A 23,075-nucleotide genomic window follows, 5' to 3' on the forward strand; every position below is an offset into this window, starting at 1 on the left:
TAAGGGAGTGCAATAAGTATGTACAAGAAGTAAAACAATCTCACATTTACTTCTGAGGCATTTATGCAGTGCTACAGCTCTCTTGTGCCAAAAACTGAAGGGAGCAAATTCTTATTCCTATCTAGAGTTTTATGGGAAAGTACATGGAATTTTAATATAATAATACTAATAATTTTAATGTAATATTGATTTTAATAGTATGATCACTCTTTTCAGTATCAAAGTTATTCCTCAGTCAAGCTTTTTTATTGTAATTTACCTTATTTATTTGTTAGAATAAAAAGTTATATTTATCTTCTTGTCCTCACCTTAAATAAGACTGACTCTCTAGGACCTGAAACTCTGAAGAGAGGAAATTCAGATTAGATACAAGGAAGAAATTTTTTATGGTGAGGGTGGGCAGGCCCTGGCACAGGTGCCCAGAGAAGCTGTGGCTGCCCCATCCCTGGGAGTGTCCAAGGCCAGGCTGGATTAACTGTGAGGTTATTTTTAACTTAACAAACACTTACTCCAATTTTATCCAGTTTTCACCAGATGAATAAGCAATTTATGCATCTAAATGAAAAGGAAAGTTTTCAGAAACGCTTGATCAGAAAGGCAGTCGTGTTACACAGAACTGTTACATGTTCCTGGAAAGCTATCACAGAATTTTTAAGACTGTATTTTATATTTTGATTTTATAAAAACCTTTATAGTCCGTTTGTGGTTTATGTAATTTTTATTTATTGTGTAAATTTTCAAAATCCTCTTACTTTTTAAATAATGAATGACAAACTTTGGCCTGTGTAAACTTCATTTTGGAAGCAAACCAAGTGGCCGTTGACAGCAGGTGGCAGACTTTGGTAAAGAGTGTGAGTGTAAACCTGCCTGCCAGTGCTTGAGAAAGGTGAGATAAGGTCTTGAGTGAGGTTAAGAATAACTTTGGGTCAAACTTTAAACACTGAAAATGCAGATAAGAAATCTTGTAACATTGTAATGTGTTTCAGAAAAAGAGAGTTATAAGGGAAATATAAAAGTGAATAATAAATGCAGAAAGTTTATTGAATTAATCTTTTTTTTTTTTAGGGTAGATGGTGTTACAGGTCAAATTCAGTTTAAAATATTCCAGATAGAAAGATGTTTAGTTTTCATCTTGGAAAATGCAGACTTAGCCCATAATAAGATTGTTTAATTGCATTTTTACTCCTTTATAAACAAAACAGGTCATTGTCCTTTAGGAATAATGGTCTGTTTCTGCACAGTTTCAGATAGAGAAGAAGGTTTGCTTATGTCTGTGTATGCACATTTATTGGTTTAAGAAGTTTTTTGTGCTAACTCACAGCTTGCAGAAGATCCAAGACATGAAGCAGATCCCAATACAGATGAAGTGCTCATTCTTCAAATGTATCATGGCTGTTTTAAATAAACTCTTCCTCTGCCTTGTTTGCCTGAGGACAAGTCACACGGTATCCCTAATTCCCTCATGTTTGTCCTTTTCTGGTGAATACTTTTAACTGTGTGGAGGAAGCAAATGGTCCAAACCCTTAGCTGAGATGTAGGAAACCTCAAGCATAAAATCCACAAGTGCCATTGCAGGATGTCTGAGGAGTGCCAAAGGGACAGTACCTCCTTTTCCAAGCTCCTGAGGAGCTGTCAACGTTTCAGCTGTCGTGGAGAAACCAGGCTGGAACTCTTCTGGGTGAGCCACAAGGAGCTTCCCAGTAACTTGGCCCTAGGACTACACTTACAAACTCTGTCAGTTCTGTATGATTGCACATTAAGAGGTGGAGTTTCAGCATTATTGATACTCAGAAGTTATCCCAGTATAAAGTATTGAGTCAGTTTTCATGATATATCTGTTGTAAAGAAAGGTGCTTCAGGCAGTGGCTCTGGGAGCTTCAAGTCTTTGCAGGTGAAGTGACTCTGAACACAAGTGAGCTTTCAAAATCCCAGTGCTCTCCAGTTTGCAGAAGGATCCCACTGTTCCTGTTGTCCACTGGAAGGTCTGAAGGGGGTAGAGAACACAAAAGATGTCAGTTTGAGCTAGAAAAAGTACTGATGAGGAGGAGAAGGAAGGAAAAAAATCTGTATTTTCGTAAGAGTTCTGGAAAAAGCAATTTCCATGTAGCATCCAGGCCTTCAGCAGAGTAAAGTGGGATAAGCCAGTTGTTTGAGTTTGCATTATTTTTTACTTCTTAAAATGGACTTGGGAATGTGTCTTCTTCCTGGTACTTCAGATGAAAGCACCTCACCATTCAGAGCACTTTCCCATTTAAAATGTCTCCCAGAAATTGCCAGTGTGTGCTTTGGAAATGCATGGATTTGGGAGAAATGTAATGGTGTAAAAGGCTTCTTCAGCATCTGTCATAATGTTTGTTACTGTTTTGGTTCTGTGCAAGATGTATGACTATTTCCCATATGAAAGTAGTTTTCTGCACTCTTCCTCTCTTTCTGAAGTTTTTAATATGGCTCTTTTTTGGCTTCCAGCTCATCTACCATCCTTTCAGTGCCTTTAGAGGGTAACATGGGAACCAGCCCTTTTTTTTTTCTTTTTTTTCCACTTGAAGAAAATGATGTATTATTTTTCTCTAGTACTGGCATTCTTATATCTTGACTTTTTATCTTCCATCAGTGTCCTAATTACAAATTTAATCTGACCCCTTCACTGAGAATTTGGACCACTTGAATTTTTATTTGTCCTTTAAAAGTGAAGTTCTTGTAGTACCAGAAAATAGATCAAGATGGAAAACAGTGCATTGATTTGGCTTTTCTTTTTAGTAAATACCATTTCACAGGTAGAATGTTACAAATGGTTGATCTGCTAAAGAGAGACTGATAAATGTGAGTTGATTATTTAAAACAGACAATCTGAATATGATTTTAAGCACAGATGGAAACTTCTGTGGCCTTTTACTCTGCCATTATGTAGCATTAATAGCTTTGGCTTTGGCAGCATTTCTGCTTAGTGCCCACAGATGCCAGGTGACAGAAAAGAATCTTTCCTGAGGTGTGTGTTTTCTACAGGAGTTTGTCCTGAAGCCCTGAGGGCTTTGAATGCAGTAGAGAATTCTCTGTCAATTTGTTTGTGAGGTTTTGTGGTTGTGTTTCTGTCGCTGCAATTAAAAGTTTTTAAGTATATCCATAACTTTGAGGTGAAATCATGGTCAAGGTGATTCCAGATTAAAGTGCTGCTTTAATATAGCCTTAAATAAATATATATGTCTAGCTTTAAATAACTTTAAATAGCTGTAGAACAATCATTGCATTAGCTTGGCCTCAGGTGTTGGTGGTTGTAAATGTGAAAGACCAGGCTGAGTTCAGATCACAGGGTGGAGTTGATTTTAGCCATTTCTTTTCAGTGATTGCATAAGAAAGAACTGCTTGTTTGTTGTTCCATGCCGGTGTTTAAGTCTTTGCCTGTGCCCTTGTAGGGAAAGGGGCTGATCTGAGCAAACCACTGTGTCGAAAGGCAAAGGACATTCGGAAGGAGAGAAAGCTCCAGAAACTCCTTCAGCACCAGATGGGCACCATGGAAGGCTCTCAGCTTCAAGGAGGAGAACAGACTTTCCTCTTGCAAAACTCTAAATCTAAAACAAACCAACCTAAAACCATTGAAGACTTCGTTTTTGTGTCATTGCCTGATGATGCACAGCACAAATTAGAGGTAATTTCTTCTTCACTGTTGTGGGAGGCAAATGAAGGAAAAGTCTAGTTAAGGAGTTTTTGAAATGCTTAGGTCTGTGTCTGTGAGTTTATGGAGCAGTCATAGATTAAATCCTGAAATAGATGTGGTGCTGCATGATATATATGTGTAATCGTGTATAGATATTTGTAATTCTATGTATACATATAGAATAAATATATAAATAAATATAGACACACAGAGTGCAGCTGAGCTCTGTGTAACCACAGGAGGGGACTCTTGCACCACAGTTCATTTGTAGTAGAAACCAGGGGAGTTACCAAAAGAACTTGCAAATTGATTTCATACAGCGTGACCTGAAAATGAAAAACTTTGAATTAACCAAGTGTTGAATGATGAGAGAAATTCAATATTTAGTTCTGCAGTATATAAATACTTAAACTATCTATGCTAATGAAACCTGACAAGAAAGCAGTAACTTCATAAAATGAAACAGATAACAAGAGAGCTGCTCTGTGCACGCCTTTGGTGCATGTTGATGTCTTTGAAAGCTGTGAAAGTGAGGGTAGAAAAGTTTGCTTATTATACTGGTTGCCAGTACATCTATTAGAGACAGTAATCTGGAAGACTTTTGGACCTTGTAGCATTTGTTAATCATAAAACCTTTTTTTTTTTTCTGTAAGCTGGAAAACTGAATATTAAGTGTTTTCCTGATCATTTTCAGTGATGGCACTGGAAATGAAAATATTTATTGACTAGAAGCCATGGAATTGATCCATCTCTCTAACTGCTTCACATTTTCTCATTAGTTGTACAACAGAAGCATTATGGCTTTGTCTGAACACCTTCAGTCAGAAGATGCAGGGAAAATCCAGCAGTGTTTTCCCAGATTGTCTTTGCTCTTTATTGTGGCTGTCAAGTGTAGTGTTTTGTTTTGTTGTGTTTTTTAATAGATCGTAACCAATGCTACTTGTGAAAATAGAATAATTCTGAAAATTATGTTGTTTTTGAAATTAATCTGACCTTAAATTTATTTGAAAAGACATGCACTGCTGCTCATATGATTTTGCTTAGGCAGAAATTGTGTTTACTAAAAAGAATTGTTAATTCATAGATAATTTTTTTAAATTACTTGGGATGATGGGAAGACTGAAAACAGCTTATTGCAGTTAACTCATAATTGAGTATGGAAACACTGCTTCCTTTTCCTCTTTCAATTTCAAACATATCAAGAAATCCCCTTGGGATTATTGCCATAAAAACATAATCTTTAGATGAAGAGCACAGAGCTGAGTCTTCCAAGTCCTACAAGTATTTTTCAGTATAACATAAAACTACAAGAGGATATTCTAATTAATAGAGGACATCTCTTTAAAATGCTGATCTGCAATACCATGAGTTGGTATTATTTCCTGAAAACTGTTTGTATATAATTTCCTGAAAACTGTTTGTGTATTTCTTCTAGAGGCATTTTAGTTATCTTAATTTGCAATTTGAAAACCCATATGTGTTATTCAGTGGACATACAAAAGCCTTCAGTAGCCTAAATTGAGCTGAAGAATTAGAGGGCTATTATAGGCTAATATTAACTAAATTGTGATGGCCCTTGTGCAGGAGGTTAAAATGTCTCTGTTGGGATGTTGTATTGTGTATAAGTGTACAGTTACTGCATGTATTGTAATAATAAATGTGTTTAACTTCTTCTGAAGGTGAGGGTGGTGAGATCATCTCCACCAAGTTCACAGTTCAAAGCCACATTTCAGGAGTCTTACCAGGTCTATAAACGTTACCAGATGGTTATTCACAAGGACCCACCTGATAAACCAACCATAACTCAGGTCAGAAGGCCAAATTAATTGTCTGCAAAGCTTCCCCTCCATTTGTGTGTCCTGGTTCTCAGAGAAACAAATGTGGATTTTGCATCCATTGTGTATTCAGGAGCATTTAAAATGCTGTATCAATAAAATCAACATCCTGAAAGTGCAAACTCTTTTGATACCTCTTTGTGAGTGCCACGAATATTTGGCCAAAAAGTTATGGATGTTTCATAGGGATGCTGTTGAGAAAGAGATGGAGAGGATGAGGCTGTTGGAGAGAGATGTTTGGGGCCTTATAAATACAAATCTCATGAGAACTGAATCCAGCTGGGCACTCAGCCTGATAACCGGTTTTGTTGGCTTTGCTTTGAATGCTCCATGAGGAGGAACTAACCTGACCAGGGCCAACATGTGAGCAAAAGTTTATCACGCACACAAATTGTTGGTTTCAGGTTCACAGGAGTTGAATTATTCTCTTCACTTTCAATTTAAGCCTTTCAAAAAGTAACCTGTGCACTCCATCTAAATCACACATTGTTACTCCTTCTTGTAGTGACCAGTTGGAGTGTAAGGGTGAACTGTCAGACATGTTACTTCTCTGATACTATAAAGAAAAAAAGTATCATGAGCTTAGAAAAATAGTATATGTAGCAAGAGTATGTAATTGCTGAGCCAGAGAAATGAGTAAAATGCCATTACAAATAATACATTTAAGAAGTCCTTGAGACTGTACAAGGAAACTAAAATTTGTAGTTGATTTGTTAGATGCTTGCTAAAAAAATAGGTGGAATAAACTCCTGCTTTGGAGTGTTCTAGCATTATACAGCTTTTATTCTTCAGTTAAAGAACAGCAGTCAGTTTAAGCTCAGTGTTAGTTGTCAGACTTTCTCCTGTAGGAGGTTTCCTTATTACTGTGTTTAAAATAGCAAACTGACTTCAGAGGCTTTGAAGTGGATAGGAGGAGATCTTTCACTAGCCTTACCTTCAGAAGCAGATTATCTGGTGATATGCACTCAAAATAGAATGCTTGTATTTCCCTTGCTCTGAAGGTGAGGTTAGTACCTGTCTCCTTTGAGGACCCCCAGTTCAAATCATCCTTCAACCAGTCTGCTTCTTTATTTGCCAAGTATCAGATGTCTGTACACAAGGACACACCTTCTGACTGTGGGGAAAACGAGGTACAGTTCACTGCATGCACCTGTCTGAAAACCTCTTTCTAAAATGCACAGTTAAATGGTGGGAAATGGTGTCTCTGAGAGTGGTTCTAAATATTTAAATATTGCAATTTCCATTCGGTTGGGGAGAGCATTGAGTTTTTCATTGAGGTTCTGTTGCAGACTTCAGCCCAGAGGTCACTGAGCTGAAGAGGGAGGGATTAAACCTGATTTATAAAGAGACTGGGGACTAAGATTTACACTGGAAATAGGATGATGGTATAGAAGTGGTTTTTTGATCTTCTGCCTTAAAGTTGTTTGGTACCTTTTCTGCATTTCTCCTTAATTTTTTATGGTCTTGCTTGATTTAACACATGAAGGTTTTAAAAATCTCCCTTTTATTCCCATTCCATTGCTAAGCACACTGCTCAGCTGGAACTGACATTTGCAGTAGGAACGGTGCAAAAATACCTCCACCAGCTGCTTCTCTGAGGTTCAGTGAGAGTACATTGCATATGGATAAACCCTGCTCTTAAAGTGGTGTTTACAGGAGGCTAATCCTAATCTAATAAATTAAAAAATAATTCAAAGTACTCAGGGGGGTTCTAAACAAGCAGCAGTTCTCCATTTCTCTGGAAGGTGGCACAACCTCTTCATTAGCAGAATTAATGAAATTGCCACCTCAGAGCTGTCATTTTATCTGCTGCAGATGTGCAGCTTTAATATTGGTCAACTCTCTAGGCAGCCTTTTCTGTTCTTGAGAGTGACACCTCGCAGGCTGTGGCTGTTTTCCAGGTGGAATAGTAAAACCACATCATAATTTTTGGCTTTAGTTCAAAACAGTGTAAGGGGAGCTTTTTTTTGGTGGGATGTCTCTAGTGCTACTCTGGAAAGCCATAAAATCCATTTCACTTTGTTTTGTAAAATGATAGGTCTCATAACAATAAGTAGAAGTCTCTGCCCTTTTTATAATTACTGACAGAAGTGCCTTTAATTATAATAATGTAAAAATGGGAAACATGCCAAGGTAGGTTGAGCTGTTTACTGGATTTTTACCAGGCATTACCTGGTCTGATTAGGGACTTGATTTTTCTGCTACAATGAAAGTATTTCAGCCTTTAAAGGTGCACTAAGGACAGTCAGTTTTCCACCACCTTGAGGTGTAAAGTCTGTCATGGGAATTGCATTGAATAGGAAGGAGATGGATTTTTGTTCACTGCTAACAGTGCAAGGGATTTTATCCTCTTTTTTTTTGTTACTTGCCATAGGTGTTTCCCTGCTTCACCTTTATCCTCCCTCTCTGGCCTCATGCTTGTGCAGGCTTAGTAAAACATTCCAGGGGAGACATAAAAGCTTCTCTGAAGCATCTCCTGAGTGTGAAACTTGGTGTGGTGCTGGTGGGTTTGAGTTTAGGTGCTTGGTCAGGGCTGTTGTGTGTCCAGTGACTGCCGGGCCAGGAAGGTCTCTCTGTTCTCAGCTGTTCAGAACTAACACTCTGTCTCTTCAATCCAAAGCACTCTGTGTTTGATCTCTGCAGGAAGTAAAATGAAGAACATTTCAGACAAAAATATATTTTTGTGTAGTTTAGAAGCTTTTTTTCTTTTTTTTTAGTACCAAATCTGTGTGGGAAGAGAATTATCTGAGTCACTTATAAGAACAGAAGGTACCAAGTAGGGTAAAACTGATTCAAATTATTGAGAGGAGAAGTGAAAGATACTGTTTGAAAGACCTCAAGCTTCTTTTCCAGACTTTTTTAATACATCATACAAACCTTATGAAGCCAAAGATTTTTTTAAGTAAAGGTGGAATGAAATTCTGTCATATGAACAGGGCTTTTTATCAGAATAATAAGTCTACTTTTGGCTTTAAACTGGCCAAGATCCAGGATTTTTTTCGTATCTTAAAAATTAAATTTAGCTTTTAATCTGTGCAAACTACTCTGTGAGGTTGATGAACTTCTTTTTTCAGGGAGAGTCCTGCACACTTTTGTGTTTTGGAATTTTCTGGTTTAGGAAGAATATTTACATTTGGCTGAACATTTCATATTCAGAAACCTGCCAATATTTATATTTATAATCCAACAAAAATTGTTAGGGGACATATTAGCAGGTTCTTTTGGGAATATATTCTTAGATGGTTTGCATTAACATACAATGCCTGCCTGTATTAACTGCTAGGCTGGTTTAATATTAACCTTATTACATTACAAGGCAATTTTAGGAATTGATTTAGAATTTTGGTGATTATTTGAGAATAACACTAATGTGTAAAGTTATAAAAATGTTCACAATATTAACAAAAAGTGAGAACAATGAATCTGATTATTGCTGAATGAGTGTGAAAGAAAGCCTTTTTGCAGCTATGGTAAAATACATACAGCTTTTCATCAAGATTTTATGTGAGAAGGGAGAGCAGATGATCAGTGCCATGATCTGGTAAAGGGACTGGAGTTCGACCAAGGGTTGGACTTGATGATCTCGGAGGTCTTTTCCAACCCAATCGATTCTATGATTCTGTGATTCTATTTTGGTCCTGCTGTTCTGATTCCTGAGTGAGACAGTGACTTCTCTTTGATCTAATAAAAAGCAAGGTAGAAATGTCAGAGTGGAAGAAACTCACAGAAATGGTGTTACCACTGTCGTGATGAAATTTGCCTTTTCTATGGAAGCACCATCACAATCCTCTGTTCCTCTTTCCCTGGCAAGTAGAGGGTTTGGTAAGGTAGAAATATAGTTATTATCTGCCCAATAATATCATTTTATAAGAACAGGTTGAAGTATTTCCTTGCTCCTGGAATTAAAATCAATTTAGTTTGCAAGAGAAAAGATTTCAAATCTGTTTTTAACTTAACATAAAAGCTACAACTATTTTCTGCATAGTTTTTTAAACTGTTCATTATCCCATTTTTTCTTAGTTTGTCTGGTATAAATTGAAGTTACCCTGGAAATCTTCTCTCCCCTCTCAAAAACCTTTGGCCACTTTCTGCAGGAATTCAGCTTCAAATCCAGCTTGGTGTCTCTGTGATTCAGAGTCAACTACTGATGTTACACAGGGTTGGTGGCACTTCAGAATATTTATGTCAGCATGTTTGTATTGAACTGAATTGGTGTCCTGTGGAAAAACACAACAAACAATTTTCTAATTAAAGCTTTCTTCATAATACTTGCTCTTGAATAGTGCTGTGGAAGAATTGATTTTTCCGTTTTCTTCTGTGGGAACACAAAGCTTTATTAAGCTGCAGTGTAAATGCATGGTCCTCTGCTGGGTTAGCAATATATGTGTTCTTATCTTAAAATAGTTGGGGAAAATGAGAAGAATTAGGGGAAACCTCAGCAGATTGTGAAGTGGTAAGATATAAATAGCTAATAAATGAGGTAAACTGTAGAAAATAGGTGTATCCCTGCCTATTGGAGGAGTTTATCCAGGGCTACTTTTGAGTTAGTCAAGTTCCTGAACTGCTTATTTTTGGGAGCTGTGAAAATGCTCATGAAAAGAATCTCTTTTAATGTTTGTCCCATTCTTTGTGTTTCTTCTGGGCCTTTATGAAGTTCTGTCTGTGGACCTTTATCTTGGGTCCAAAATGACAGTCATATCATGTCCTGTTCCCAGCACAGCAGAGCTGCTGTTCACTACCTTTGGTGTTGTTGTTTTCTTGTTTGTTGGGCTGTTTTGTTTAAGTAGTGAAAGATACAATCATTATAGGCCAAGATTTGTGTCTACAACATGTATAAAATTCACAAATGTAATCAATTGCAAGGATTTATATAACTTGTATACAAGTCATCTGTTTGGTGTTTCTCCTTTGGTGGTGGTTGTATTTATTTTGTGAAATGAATCAAGCTATAATGTAAAAAAGTGAAATAATGAAATGTTAGAAAAACTGAGAAATGGAGACTTCTCTAATGAACAGAGAGGAGGGAGTAGGCCAAGTATCCTTTTATTGTGTCCCTGTATTATCAGTGAGAGAGAGTTGGAGCACAAATCATAGAGCTGATCAGCAGATCGAGAGTACCATAATTACTCAAAAAATTATATGGGTGGAGATTTGCCTACCTTTCTTTTCTTCATTTTTCATTAAAAAGACTATAAATCCTAATACAACTTTGTCAGAATAATTCATGCACAGAGAAATGGATAAATACAGGTTTGGAACCTGTATTTTATGTTTTTTAATTGAGTAACTTTTAATAGCATTTGGTTGTATTTCTGAGAGAAAATGTGTAGATTAATATATAGAAGGATGATCTGATAATGGGAAGAATGAATTTGTTAAGTGCCTCATAAAATCCCAAGGGGCACAGACTGGCTCTTTGGGTGAGACCATTGGATTTATGGATCTTAGGAATGGTTTGTCTTCTGCTTTGCTAAGAGCAATCCTTATCTACAAATGTTTTACCTCTTGCTCAGCAGCAAAAATATCTGTTTCTGGGTAAGAAATGCAGGGAGGGCCTTGGAGAATGCAAATCACCTGGAAGGTGACCCAGCCCAACTTCAGGATGATCTGTAAAGTATGTGGAAGTTGATGTCCAAATATCTCAGAACATTTTGCCACCTGCATCTCTTCTGTGTTTTATATAAAGTGTCAGAATTTATTTCTTAGTATTTAAATGATGGATACAGATGTGGAGCTGTGGATGTCTCCAGGCAAATGTTTTAGGTGAAATGTATGCAGTCAAAACATTCCTTCTTGGCCTTTTCATCCCAAGAAGGAAATATTTTGATCCCAGTGAAGTAATGGCTAATTTGGATCGAATAAGGGGTATCTCTAGCAGTCCTTAAAGAAGGATCATCTCACCAGAGCCTCACATGTCTGACCCAAGGCTGTCTTTGTAAAAATGCTTCTTTGAAGTGAGTTATAGAAGCTGTTGGTGTATTTTATACCCAAACACACACATACACATGTGTATATCTGTCTGTCTGTCTATCTATCTAATCTATCTATCTGTATATATAATCTATCTATCTATCTATCTATCTATCTATCTATCTATCTATCTATCTATCTATCTATCTATCTATCAGCTCCTGGCTAGTTTAGTTCTTTAACTGTATTCAGTTACTGTGCTAAACAAAAAAATAGTGCCTATCATTCCAAACTGAGTTTTACATATTGCCATGTAAAAATTTAAAATTAAGCATTTTTTCATTCCTGCCTCTTTCTCTGGTGAACTTTAATGATTGATCTGTGTGGTTTAAAACAATATACTCATCCATTAATGTGATTTTTAATCTTCAAGTGTTTTTACAGCAGTTTTTGTCTACCAGAGACTGAAGTGGAGTTGTGGCAGCTACACCAGTCAGAAAACATTTCCATAAAAGATCATAAAAGCTGTACAGTAGTTTCCAGAAAGAGCAAGAGCGAACAGTTTATTGCTGTTTAGACCTGAAGCAGGCGTTTTATTTAACTTCTCATGAGTGTTTTATAATGACAAACTTGTAGCAAAATAGTGTCTCTCTGTTCCCTCTGTGAAAGTAGCTGGACACTCGCTTTGCTTTGTGCTTAACTAAATATTTGTCTTGGAAGACAAGAATTTCACTGCACACAAAAGATACACTGTTTGAAAAGGTGCAAAAAATTACTGAAATACGTACAGTGGGTTTTTTCTTTCCTAGGGTTTTTTTTTTAATTGCCTCCCAGGAATCCACTTGAACTAATACAGAAAACTGAGGGAGTAGCCTGGGAAATACCAAGGAGCACGTTCCAGTCAGTTCCAAACTGGTGTCAGCAGCCAGTTGCAAACTTTCGGGTCTCTCTGACCTAGTTTCCTCTTTCTTTTATTTTTTAGTGAGACAATGCTTAAAAAAATCAATAGCCTTTGTGGTTATTTTTAACCTGTAGCTTGCCTCAACAGCCACACATTTTTATCGTGCTCTTGGACAAGTTCTGTTATCATTTTGGTTGCTGGCAGCTTTTAGAAGATCCCTCTGCAAAGAACCTGCATTTTAGGTGTCTGGGAATTCTGACTTAAGGACTTAGAATGAGTGGTGGATTCCCCATCCCTGGAGGTTTTTAAACTGAGCTTGGCCATGGCACTGAGTGCCATGATCTGGTAAAGGGACTGGAGTTGGACCAAGGGTTGGTGCCACATCCAATCTCAGTTTAAAACCTCCAGGGATGGGGAATCCACCCCCTCTCTGGGCAGCCCATTCCAATGCCTGAGCACTCTCTCTGCAAAGAATTTTTTTCTGATCTCCAACTTCAATTTCCCCTGGCAGAGCTTGAGCCCATTGTGCCCCCTTGTCCTATTGCTGAGTGCCTGGGAGAAGAGACCAACCCCCACCTGGCCAGAACTTCCCTTCAGGTAGTTCTAGACAGTGCTGAGGTCACCTCTGAGCCTCCTCTTCTCCAGGCTAAACAACCCCAGCTCCCTTTATTTATGAAACATAAAGCAAAAAAACCCCACCATCAAAATCCTTGGTTTATTTTAATCCCATTCAGAGATTGGAGTTTTTTAAAAATCCCCAAAATTCCAGATCCACTCACCCTTCTGTACCCCAAGGAAAAGGGCAAGTGCTCAGTTTTCCTTGACAGTGAATTGTAAATATGAGCAACCTCTGATATTGTCAAAGGGAAAATGATAAATTAATGATTTTCTGTGATATCTTCGCAGTGAAGGGCTCGGATAATTTGCCGGTTCCTGATGACACCTGAAAGCTGCTGTTTTGTTTAAGGCCACGATGTCCTTGTGTGACATCAGGAACCTTCACTTCCAGAAAGTCCCTGAGCAACCAGGTGAAACCCATTGCAGTTTAGCACCTGAATATCTTCCCCCATTTGTAAAAGGAAGCAGGTGTTAACACTGCTTTTATTGCCACTTTTTAAAGCTGTGCATGAGCTTTTGCTCCAGCAAGTAGCTTTGGGTTGAACTCAACCCTCCATTTATTTTTCTGCCTTTTTTCTCCCTTTGATTTAATTCTCAGTGATGTGTTCATTTCTTAGTTTTATTAATTCTGTTTAGACTTATTCCCTGTTGTTGTGATGATTCTTTCTGGCAGCTGTAATTAGTTTGCAGCAAAGTAAAATCGTTGTGGATTTCATGTATAGCTTTTAAAAGGCTCAAGTTTATGTAAATCAGTTGGAAATTGAAATTAGAAAAACATGACTTTGTGAAAGGAATTTTAATTGTGCTTGTGTGACACACTGAGTGAGTTATTTTACATGCAACATCAGCTTTTGGCTGTATTTCTTTTGTGGTTTATTGAATAATTCTAAACTGTGTTCTTAATAATCTTGCAATGGTAGATAAGTTTGTTAATTTAGGAACTGAATCTTATGTTTTCTTCTTTTTGTATAAATGTATAGACAGGTATATTCCTGGGTTCTAAGTGCTGTGGATTTGGAGGTGGGAGGGGAGAGTAAGGGAAGATACCAACAGAGATCAATGGATCTAAAATATATATTAAGTTCTCCAGCTCTATGTACAATTCAAATTCTTCCTTAGAAAGAAAATTAGTAAACCCACAACAAAAAACTTGGGTTTTTTGGTGTTCCTTAATTGACATCAGAGAAGATTCACAGTTTTCTGATTTTTTTTTAAGATTTGATTAAGGAAATTGTTTAATAACGTGTAGTATAATAATTTATATGAAGACTTGCAATGTATTTTTTCCCCTTAAGGTTGTGATACAAACTCAAAGCAGTGCAGCTGTAACAGGATACACTGCCCAGCAAGCACAAGTTCTGCTGAGGTGCACTTGCAAAGTCCCCCCCAAAGCCAAGGGATTGGACAGCAGGGCCTGGAGATTTGATAAAACTATTTGAAAAGTGTTGTGGGCGCAGTTTTCTCACCACAGGGTTTAACTTGCACTATGAAGTTGGAGTTACATATTAAGAACTATTGGGGGTCTTCTGACATGAAAATTAATAACACATGGTTTATTTTTTCTGAAACTTGCACTTTCTAAAACCACTGGCTGTAGGGACTGTGCACTCACAGGGCAGGAATTCATAACTCTCTGCTCTTTTATTACAGGAAAATAACTCAATAATTCAGATTTTTTAATTACCTTTTATTTTTCTTTACGTCTTATTGGTGATGTTTTTCCCCCCCTCTTGTCTTCTCTCCTTATCCACCAAATCAAAATAATTCTAGAATTCAATTAGGGTACTACAGTCATTCATTTTTCCAAACTCTGAGTAATTTAGAGCAGTAATCAGAATCACAGACTATTCTGAGTTGGGAGGGACAAGGATCATCGAGTCCAACTCTTAAGCCAGTGACCCACACTGGAGATTGATCCCATGACCTTGGCATTATTGCAACCAAGTTTTAACCACCTGAGCTAGATCTGAAATAGTTCATTATAGGTAATGTAAAGTCCCCTGCCTGCATCAGCACCATAGAGCAATTCATTGTTCTTCCATAAAGTCCATGTCCCAAGGTTTGCCATTCAGCCAGAGATCAGCTGCTGTGTCTGAGGGGAAAGGCTGAGAAGTGACTTCTGCAAAGTCCCGACTCTTTCAGCATCAGCAGATGCACTTAGAAACAATCTCAGAGGGTAAAGTTGTCTTCACTCTGAGCTGCAATGGGCCAGTTTAATGTTTGCAGAGTCATACCAGTATCTACCAGAGGCTTGTTTTCATTTCTAAAATCTGCTTTTGTAGCACTTTCTGCAGAAAAGAGACAGTTTCACATCCTTAGGGTGAAAGTCTGTCCTAAGCCAGCAGCTCACACTTATTGGTACTTTGCATTGTTCCTGCCTTCCTCTCCTCCCCTTCCCTGGGAAAAATGGGATGACTGACAAGCAATCACAGCATTTTTTTGTATTCCCCTTTGATTAATCTCAGAATTTAATAGAATTCTTAATAACAGTCATGTTTTTGTGGGTGTCTATATATATTCTTTTTATCAAACTTTTAATTAAAAATTCCTGTTTACTATTATTTTGCAGTTTGTGAACTGCTGACTTGTTAAATCATGAGCTAATACAAGAAGGGGAATTAAACTGTGTAACACCTACTGGTTATTTAACAAGGGAATGTTTCGGGGTCAAATACATCCTACAACTTTGTAGCATATTTAATGTGGAATCCACCAATAAGGAAGTGTATCAAATAAGTAAATGATAGTGAATAAATAACTGTTATATTTTATTACTCTTAGAATCTTGGACAAGCCCCAGATCATTAAAATATTGCCTTTTTGGTTGATTATCTGCAGCACATCATTTTGTATTAAGAAAACTCTAGGTTTGAAATGCACTTTCAGGATGTTGATTTTTTTATTTTCTTTTCCCTTCCTCTTCTTTAGACTTAAAAGGGGCTTGCTTTTGATTTTGAATCTAAAGTTAATTAATTATGTTAAGAATTATGAGAGCCCTGGACCCCTTGATTTAGTGGTGGGGCAGGTACCAATGGGAAAAGACTCTCTGTTGCAGGGAGTCACAGAGCAGGGTAATGTGTAAGTTAAATTAAAGAGACCTGTATTATAAGGGGATCATTCTCTCACATCACATCTCTAAAAACCATCTTCTATTTTATGAAAAAGAAAGTACTTTGGATAGGTAATCACTATACCTATTTGTACTTCTAAGCAGAATGTGAAAGTTTGTTTATGGAAATTTAATTTAAAATTCTGATGATGCTTTTCAGAGATACAATTTTAAAAGAGTGCATTTGACTATTAATGTATCTTAAAGTAGTGCTAATAGTTTTGTTTGTTTTTCTGCTTTGCATATTTGGACTGTCTTGTTGGGCTCCTGTTCCTGATGGATCCACTCGCTGCAGTTCACACGATTCCTCTGTGATTCTCCTCTGGAGGTAGGTGTTTGTTTGGAATGGAAGTTTGGAAATTAATGTATTTTTATTTCTCCACTCTCTGCACTCAGCCAACCATTCTGGTGTGGGTGGGTGGCATGGAATTGCTGTCATCACCAACTGGTAAGGAAGATACTGTTGTGTTTTCAAAGGAGTCTGAGGACTCCTTTGCTGGGTCATAAGTCACCAGTGAATTTCACAGCACTGCAGTAGAAGACAGAAACCAAAGTGCTGTGTGTCTGTTAGGGTTTTGATTTATTTCTATGAAAAGAACATATTATTAAATAACTTGTCAAACTTGCATTTGACTACAGTCTGAGTTGAAAGTTGAGGAGAGATGCTGTTCTTTCATTTCAAGTAAGCAAACTGCCATGGATTTCTTGCACTGTCTTTCTTGTTAGTCTCCAAGAGTTAAGGGCCTCGTGACTGTAATGAAATTGTCAGGTTATAGTAATTACACTGGTAATGTGATATGTGGCAGTTTGAATGAATCCATGTGTGGAGAGTTTGTTGCTTTTCTCTGTCGAGTCCACTGGCCGTTACATTCCTGAAAGCTGAAGAGTAATAGAGCTCATTAGACTTTATAGGAAAAGGGCTTTTATCACCTCGTCAACTCAGGCAGCAGACTGGCATTATATTCTTAATTTTGTGTGGCTACGTAGATGTTGATGCACACTGCCCTGCCAGGTTTATGCTGATACTGTTTCTTACAGACACTTTTTATTGACATTTTGAAGCTTGAATTAAATTTTGTGTGGCACCACTGCAGATGTCTTCAATTAGATGAAGTTAAATAAAAGGGGTTATGTATCAGAGGCCTAGGGATTCTTGAAATTCTTTATTCTGAAACAATTGCCACAAGCAAATCCAGCAGTGTGTACTCTGTTTACTCTCTTGAACAAAAATAATTTAAAATAAAATTTAAACCTTACGTGCTTTCAATTTGCAATTTTTAAAATTTTTAGTGTTATTATTAGCTGCAAATAGTATGAACACCCAAACTCTTCCTGTCTTTTTTGTTTCCTCATTTTATTACTCAGTTTAGTTTCTATTTTGTCTATGGGTTCTGGCACAAAAAATGAATGCTTTATAAAAATGATACAGCATGTAGTAGCAGAAAATTAGGCAGTTTTCTAGCAGTAAACAGGGTGATGTAAAGAGAAGTTTGAAGGAGTTTTTATTCAGTTTTAGGGACTACATTTAAACATTTGCCATTTTACCACCTGACATGTGTAAATACAGCCTTGTTGGGAGAGGAATGGTGGTAATGGTTCAGCACAGGAGAATGGCCTGCAGGGCTCAGCCAAAACAGTGCCCTGGCACCCTGTTGTTGCCAAGGGGAGAGGGTTCATGGGAGAAGAGTACAAGGAAAATCCTGATTTTTGGTGCCCAGTGAGTTTAGGGTGCTGTTCTGGGCCAGTGTCTGTGGCATCATCACTAATGGTCATCTTAGTGTTTGTCCTCCCCAGGCTGTGCCTTGTCTTGAGGCAGCAGCTGGAATGGCCCTCAGCACTTGGATGTGCTGTGCCATTATGCAATCAAAGGATAATTTTGTTTTGTTTTCAAATTATTCTCTAATTGCTCTTTAGTTGGTTTTTTGTTTTTTTTTTCCCCATCTTGACTGCTGATAAGCATTAAATTGTGGATTTCATAACACTGTTGTGAAAATTATCTTTTTGAAAGAACTGGTAATTTATACCCATTGTTTTGGGTGTGTCTGTAGAAATATTTTTTCCTGCATTCATTTGTTTCCTATTATACATATTCAGAGGCTTTTGAATTCTAGAGAATGGAAAGATGTTTGTGAGTCTCAATCTTTGCTCTTCCAAAAGCACGTCAGCTTTTGCTTTGCGTTACTGTGTACTGATTTTATTGATATATAATTTTTAGGAGATAATAAATTACACTGTTACAGGTCTGCAATTCCCAGGATCATCTTTGTAGAATGTTGTATTTTACTCACATTTGATGTACTGTTCAGGATTAAATCAAAACTCATTTAACTTAGAGATTCTGGCAAACTGCTCTTTTTGTCGTTATCCCCACGTTGTCTGCATGGTGACACTCTAAGGCTCTTGCAGCTGAAGTCCCTTGTACCTTCACAGCTTCTCTAATACTTTCAGTGTTTTAAGCTTGTTGTCAGTGTCCTGACTCAGAAGTTGTCAGTGTAGCTCAAATTCCAGACTTTTCCAGAATTAGCTTTGTAGACAGTGTCATGTTTTGGTGCAGTGAGTTGATTTTCTTTCTTTTGATGTGGAATCGCAGAACTGTTCAGGGTGGAAGGAAGGAACATGTTGAGATCACCTTGTCCAACCCCCTGCTTGAGCAGGGTCCAACTAGAATCATAGAATCAGCTGGGTTGGAAGAGACCTCCGAGATCATCAAGTCCAACCCTTGATCCAACCCCACTTTGACTACCAGATCATGGCACTCAGTGCCACGTCCACTCTCACCTTAAAACCCCCCAGGGTCGGAGAATCCACCCCCTCTCTGGGCAGGCCATTCCAATGCCTGACCACTCTCTCTGTAAAGAATTTCTTCCTGATATCCAACCCAGACCTCCCCTGGCAGAGCTTAAGTCCGTGCTGTCTTGTCCTACTGTTGGTTGCCTGAGAGAAGAGACCAACCCCCACCTGGCTACAACCTCCTTTCAGGGAGTTGTAGAGAGTGCTAAGGAGCAGGAGGTTGTCCAGTCTTGTGGATTTTGAACTTCTCCATGGATGGAAACCCCACCAGTGCCATTGTTTGTCCATCTTCTGAGTTAAAACTCCTTCCCTTCCGTTCAGATTGAATTTCCTGTTCAGTTTGCACGTGTTGCCTCTTGTCCTGTGGGTGGTCACTGCTGGGGAGGATCTGGCTCCCTCATTGCCCAGGATGCTGTTGGCCTTTTGTCCTGAGAAGGGGTTGGATTGCTGGTTTTCCTCAACACAAACCTGCAGCGCTGCCACAGCCCGTATTTGTCAGCTGCTTTCACAGCATCTCCACTAATCCCTGATGAAAGGAGGATGGAGTACCGAAAAGGGAATACCTTGCTAACCAAGAGATAAAAATCTACCATATGGTAGGTTGTGTGTGTGTGTGTGCCATTGGGAAAGGAACTGCTGGAATTAATCACTTTGCTATTCGGCACATAATTTCCACTGCAGTGTAGAAGTCAAGGGTTTCCTGCCTTTTTTCTTTTTTTCCTTTGAGTAAGGGGTAGCGTGGATTTCACAACTTCCTCCTCCCTCCATCCACAGAGAGGGAAACATGGAAAAGTTCAAAATATGAGATTTCATGAAACCTTCCAGAGAAAGATAATCCTGCGGTTAGTGTGGGCAGGACCCATTTTTCTTAATTATAAGTAAAACACCTCTTGAAATTAAAAAAAGACCAATGTGCCTTGAAGAAAATTGAACGCTGTTGCCATCTTTGAAGATCAATTATAAGCAGTTATTACATTGAGAGGTACTAATGAAGCAATATATAATACTAGTTCTATTAAATATTTAAATTTTAATAATGTGCTATAAAATATGAGCAATCAAATGCATTCATGGAATCATTAGCAGGATATGAAGACAGGTGAAATTAATATGTACTGGAATATATTGTATTTTTCTCTGCATTACAGTCTAAACATTAGAGAGAATATTATGTGGTTTTGTCCTGGATTTAGTTTTTTTCTGATATCATCAGATGATAATAATTCATTGTATTGAAATATGAGTATAAACTGTTAATGTAAAATAAATTGGTCCCTCTGAATTGATTCCAGGCAAAGGGATAATTTTGGGTAGATAAGGAAAGCCCTTCCTGGTGGGTCACCTGATGTCACTGGTGTATTTTACATCACCCTTGACAAACATGGTCCCAGTGGAGATGTCAGGAGTGGGAAATGGTATAACCTCCTTCAGGAAAATGTTTTATTTTCTAGACCTGTTTCAGGTCAAATTGCCTGGATGGTGCATAGGAAATCAAGTTCAAGGAGCCAAGTATTCATTGAGAAATGGGAGAAAACACAATAGTGACGAGCATTACAAAGGATTTCATTGTATGAGAACTCTTGAAGGAGGAGGAAATCTTACTCTTTAAAATGTTATTTGCTTAAAGCAATGGGGATCCCTGAACATTTGGTCTGAAATCAGTGCTGTGCTCATTATGTTTGTTACAGAACATTGACTCCTTTATGTTCATGACATTTCACTGTAATTGCATTAGTGAAATAACTGTAGGTTGTACTTTACCAGAAGTTCTTAACTTCAGTTTGCAGAGTACAGTGACCAAGCCCATGTGATGCTGTCTGGAGGTTTGGGGTCACACTCAGACACAGCATTCATTTAACTTCAGAAGTCTTTGCTTTGGGTGAAAATCTTTTCCATGTTGGCTTAGGCTGTCTGTTGTAACATCCATTAAATCCTATATGATGAATTTTTGACAAAGAAAGAAAATCTGTTTTAACTGAAACTTACTTAAGCAAGTCTGTGTTCTATTACCAGTCACATTTGGCTGTGGGTTTGAGGAGATGTTTAATTTTTTCTTTCACTGACTGCACCCTGATAGCTGAGAAAAGAAGTTAACCTGTGCTGAGAAATCCTTAGACAGCATCTCATACTTGACTGTGTCCCTACTTAAAAGTTTTGCCACTGACCATAAGATTTCTTTGCCTCTGCTGGGAAGTTGAGGATACTGAATGAAACCATAACTCTTGGATAAATAGGCTTTTCCCAAACAAGGGGAAAACCAAGTTTAATGTGCTATTTCTGAGTCTAATATCCTCACATACTGCAGGTGGAGCTCTCAAATGTTTAATCATTTCACTTTTAGAGTATTTGTAGCTCCACGCTATATAACTACATAAAAATGCAAACATTTCATTATGTGGCCTTTGTTTTGGGACTTACTGGTTGGGTGAGTTAGTTGAAATGATTTTTGCTCACGTGATTGATTTCTTTTGACACATGTGGTACCAATTAGAGTAACTTCTCCTGCCCATCATCTCTTCAGCCTGTGCTACTGTATCAAAATACTTGATTAAACCCACCTTTTGTTGTTGTAATGCAAAACAGTTGGTAATAGCAGGCAATATTGTCGCATTTATTGAGTGAGAAGCAGCTTTCTGAGGACCTGGCAATGCAGTGAAAAACATGACTAGATGGATAATTAAGTTGAGCACAGTGGAATTCAGGATTAAAGTAAACTTGACGTGGGAGAAAAAGGAATGCCAAAGTTGGTTGTGTAATACAGTTTCAATTAGGAGATCATTTTCTTCTTAACTCGAAGCATCAGTTTCTGGCTCGAGGTGCTTTACCCCATCCAGAGACAAACTTCACTGCACATCCCAAACCACAGCACACAACAATAGCAAGTTCCTTAGTGTTTTTGCAGGAGATCCTCACATGTGGGCTGACAAAGAAGTTCCAGGGATTTTACTGCAACAGTGTCAGGTTCTTGGAGAAAAGGTATTTCATTAGTTATAGAGAATAAACCTTAAAAGAATAAATGTTACATGGAAGGATAAACTGTTCACTTAGTTTTGTAAGATGCTCCTGTGATGTAAATTTTATGGCCACTGTGAGAAACTCAGTTTTTGTGGCCGGAGTGCTTCCAGTGCTGGGGGACGTGGAGGAGGGAAACAGAAGGGTCCTTGCTGTGACAGAAAGTGTTGGAGACATCAGCCAACCACAGCCATCCTTGGGAAGGGCTGGCACAGGGATGTGGCATTCACCTTTCTGCCCTTGGGCTTTGTCCCTTGTTGGTCAAATTTAAGGGCGTATACAGAATGTTTGCATGTAATAATGCAGGAATAACTTGATGCATCACCTTGTTTTATCATTTCCATACCATAAATGCTCCATGGCAGGGGCTATTTCAGATTGGTGTTTGGGATGTGTGATGTGGAGGGTTTACCCATCATGAGCACAGCAAAGGTCACAAATGATCTGGTGAACTAAATATTGTTTCCCCCGCTTGTGAAATTCCCTTTTTTCATTTTTCCAAGCATGGATAACCAGAGAAATTTCTCACAGTATTTAGTTGTGTGTTAAAATTCTTTCTTTCTAAAAGTGTTTTCATGCTGAAAGTCTGTCAGGCAGTTACATCCCTCTCTTGTTCTTGCTTAGGCAGAGCACGCCCCGAATGGACCAGACTGTGGCTATGGATCTTTCCACCAGCAGTACTGGCTGGATGGGAAGATAATTGCTGTTGGTGTCATTGATATCCTGCCCTACTGTGTGTCCTCTGTCTATCTGTACTACGATCCAGACTTTTCTTTCTTATCTTTGGGAGTCTACTCTGCATTACGGTAAGAGGACCTTTTCTTTACCTGGTTGGATGTAGTAGTAAGAACTGATACTTGTTTCTAAATTTGTGCTGTTATTTTCAGTCTAAACATATCCTGGTAACACTATCGCTAGCAAAGTATTTGTGGTTTTCTGTTTTGTGTTTTTTAAATTCTCTGAGGTTGGTTGCATTCCAAATAAATTTTTAATTGTCATCCATGACCAGGGATGTATCTTTCTAGTTAGCTAAATGCTTTTACAGATTAAGGAAACACTCAGAAACCAAATACCTAGTTTTTATTGCCCCTGGAAATAATTTAGTATTGCCTGGTTTCAGCAGGAAAAGCCCCTTTTTTGTTTGAATAGAAATAATTTTTCCTTTGACCTTTTTTCCTTAGCCCAGTCAGCAAATGAAATTAATCACTTTTATAGTTTAATGCACACTGAGGTCATAAATAACAGAGT

The 23,075-nt window shown here is 38.0% G+C and overlaps 1 protein-coding gene across 4 annotated transcripts in view; it reads left to right on the plus strand.

The window, feature by feature from the left end:
- The window catches only part of ATE1 (arginyltransferase 1), an 80,850-nt gene that overhangs the window by 4,725 nt on the left and 53,050 nt on the right, over positions 1 to 23,075 (plus strand). For 2 of the 4 annotated variants that reach the window (XM_071564432.1, XM_071564428.1), the window contains exons 6-9: positions 3,411 to 3,643; positions 5,332 to 5,460; positions 16,321 to 16,353; positions 22,452 to 22,633. In XM_071564432.1, the coding sequence (XP_071420533.1) occupies positions 3,411 to 3,643; positions 5,332 to 5,460; positions 16,321 to 16,353; positions 22,452 to 22,633 (577 nt within the window). Of the gene's footprint in view, positions 1 to 3,410; positions 3,644 to 5,331; positions 5,461 to 6,488; positions 6,618 to 16,320; positions 16,354 to 22,451; positions 22,634 to 23,075 lie in introns of all 4 variants that reach the window. The other 2 variants (XM_071564433.1, XM_071564431.1) reach the window with 1 other exon arrangement.

The sequence above is a fragment of the Pithys albifrons genome, chromosome 9 (genome assembly GCF_047495875.1).
Source record: "Pithys albifrons albifrons isolate INPA30051 chromosome 9, PitAlb_v1, whole genome shotgun sequence".
Classification (NCBI taxonomy): Eukaryota; Metazoa; Chordata; class Aves; order Passeriformes; family Thamnophilidae; genus Pithys; species Pithys albifrons.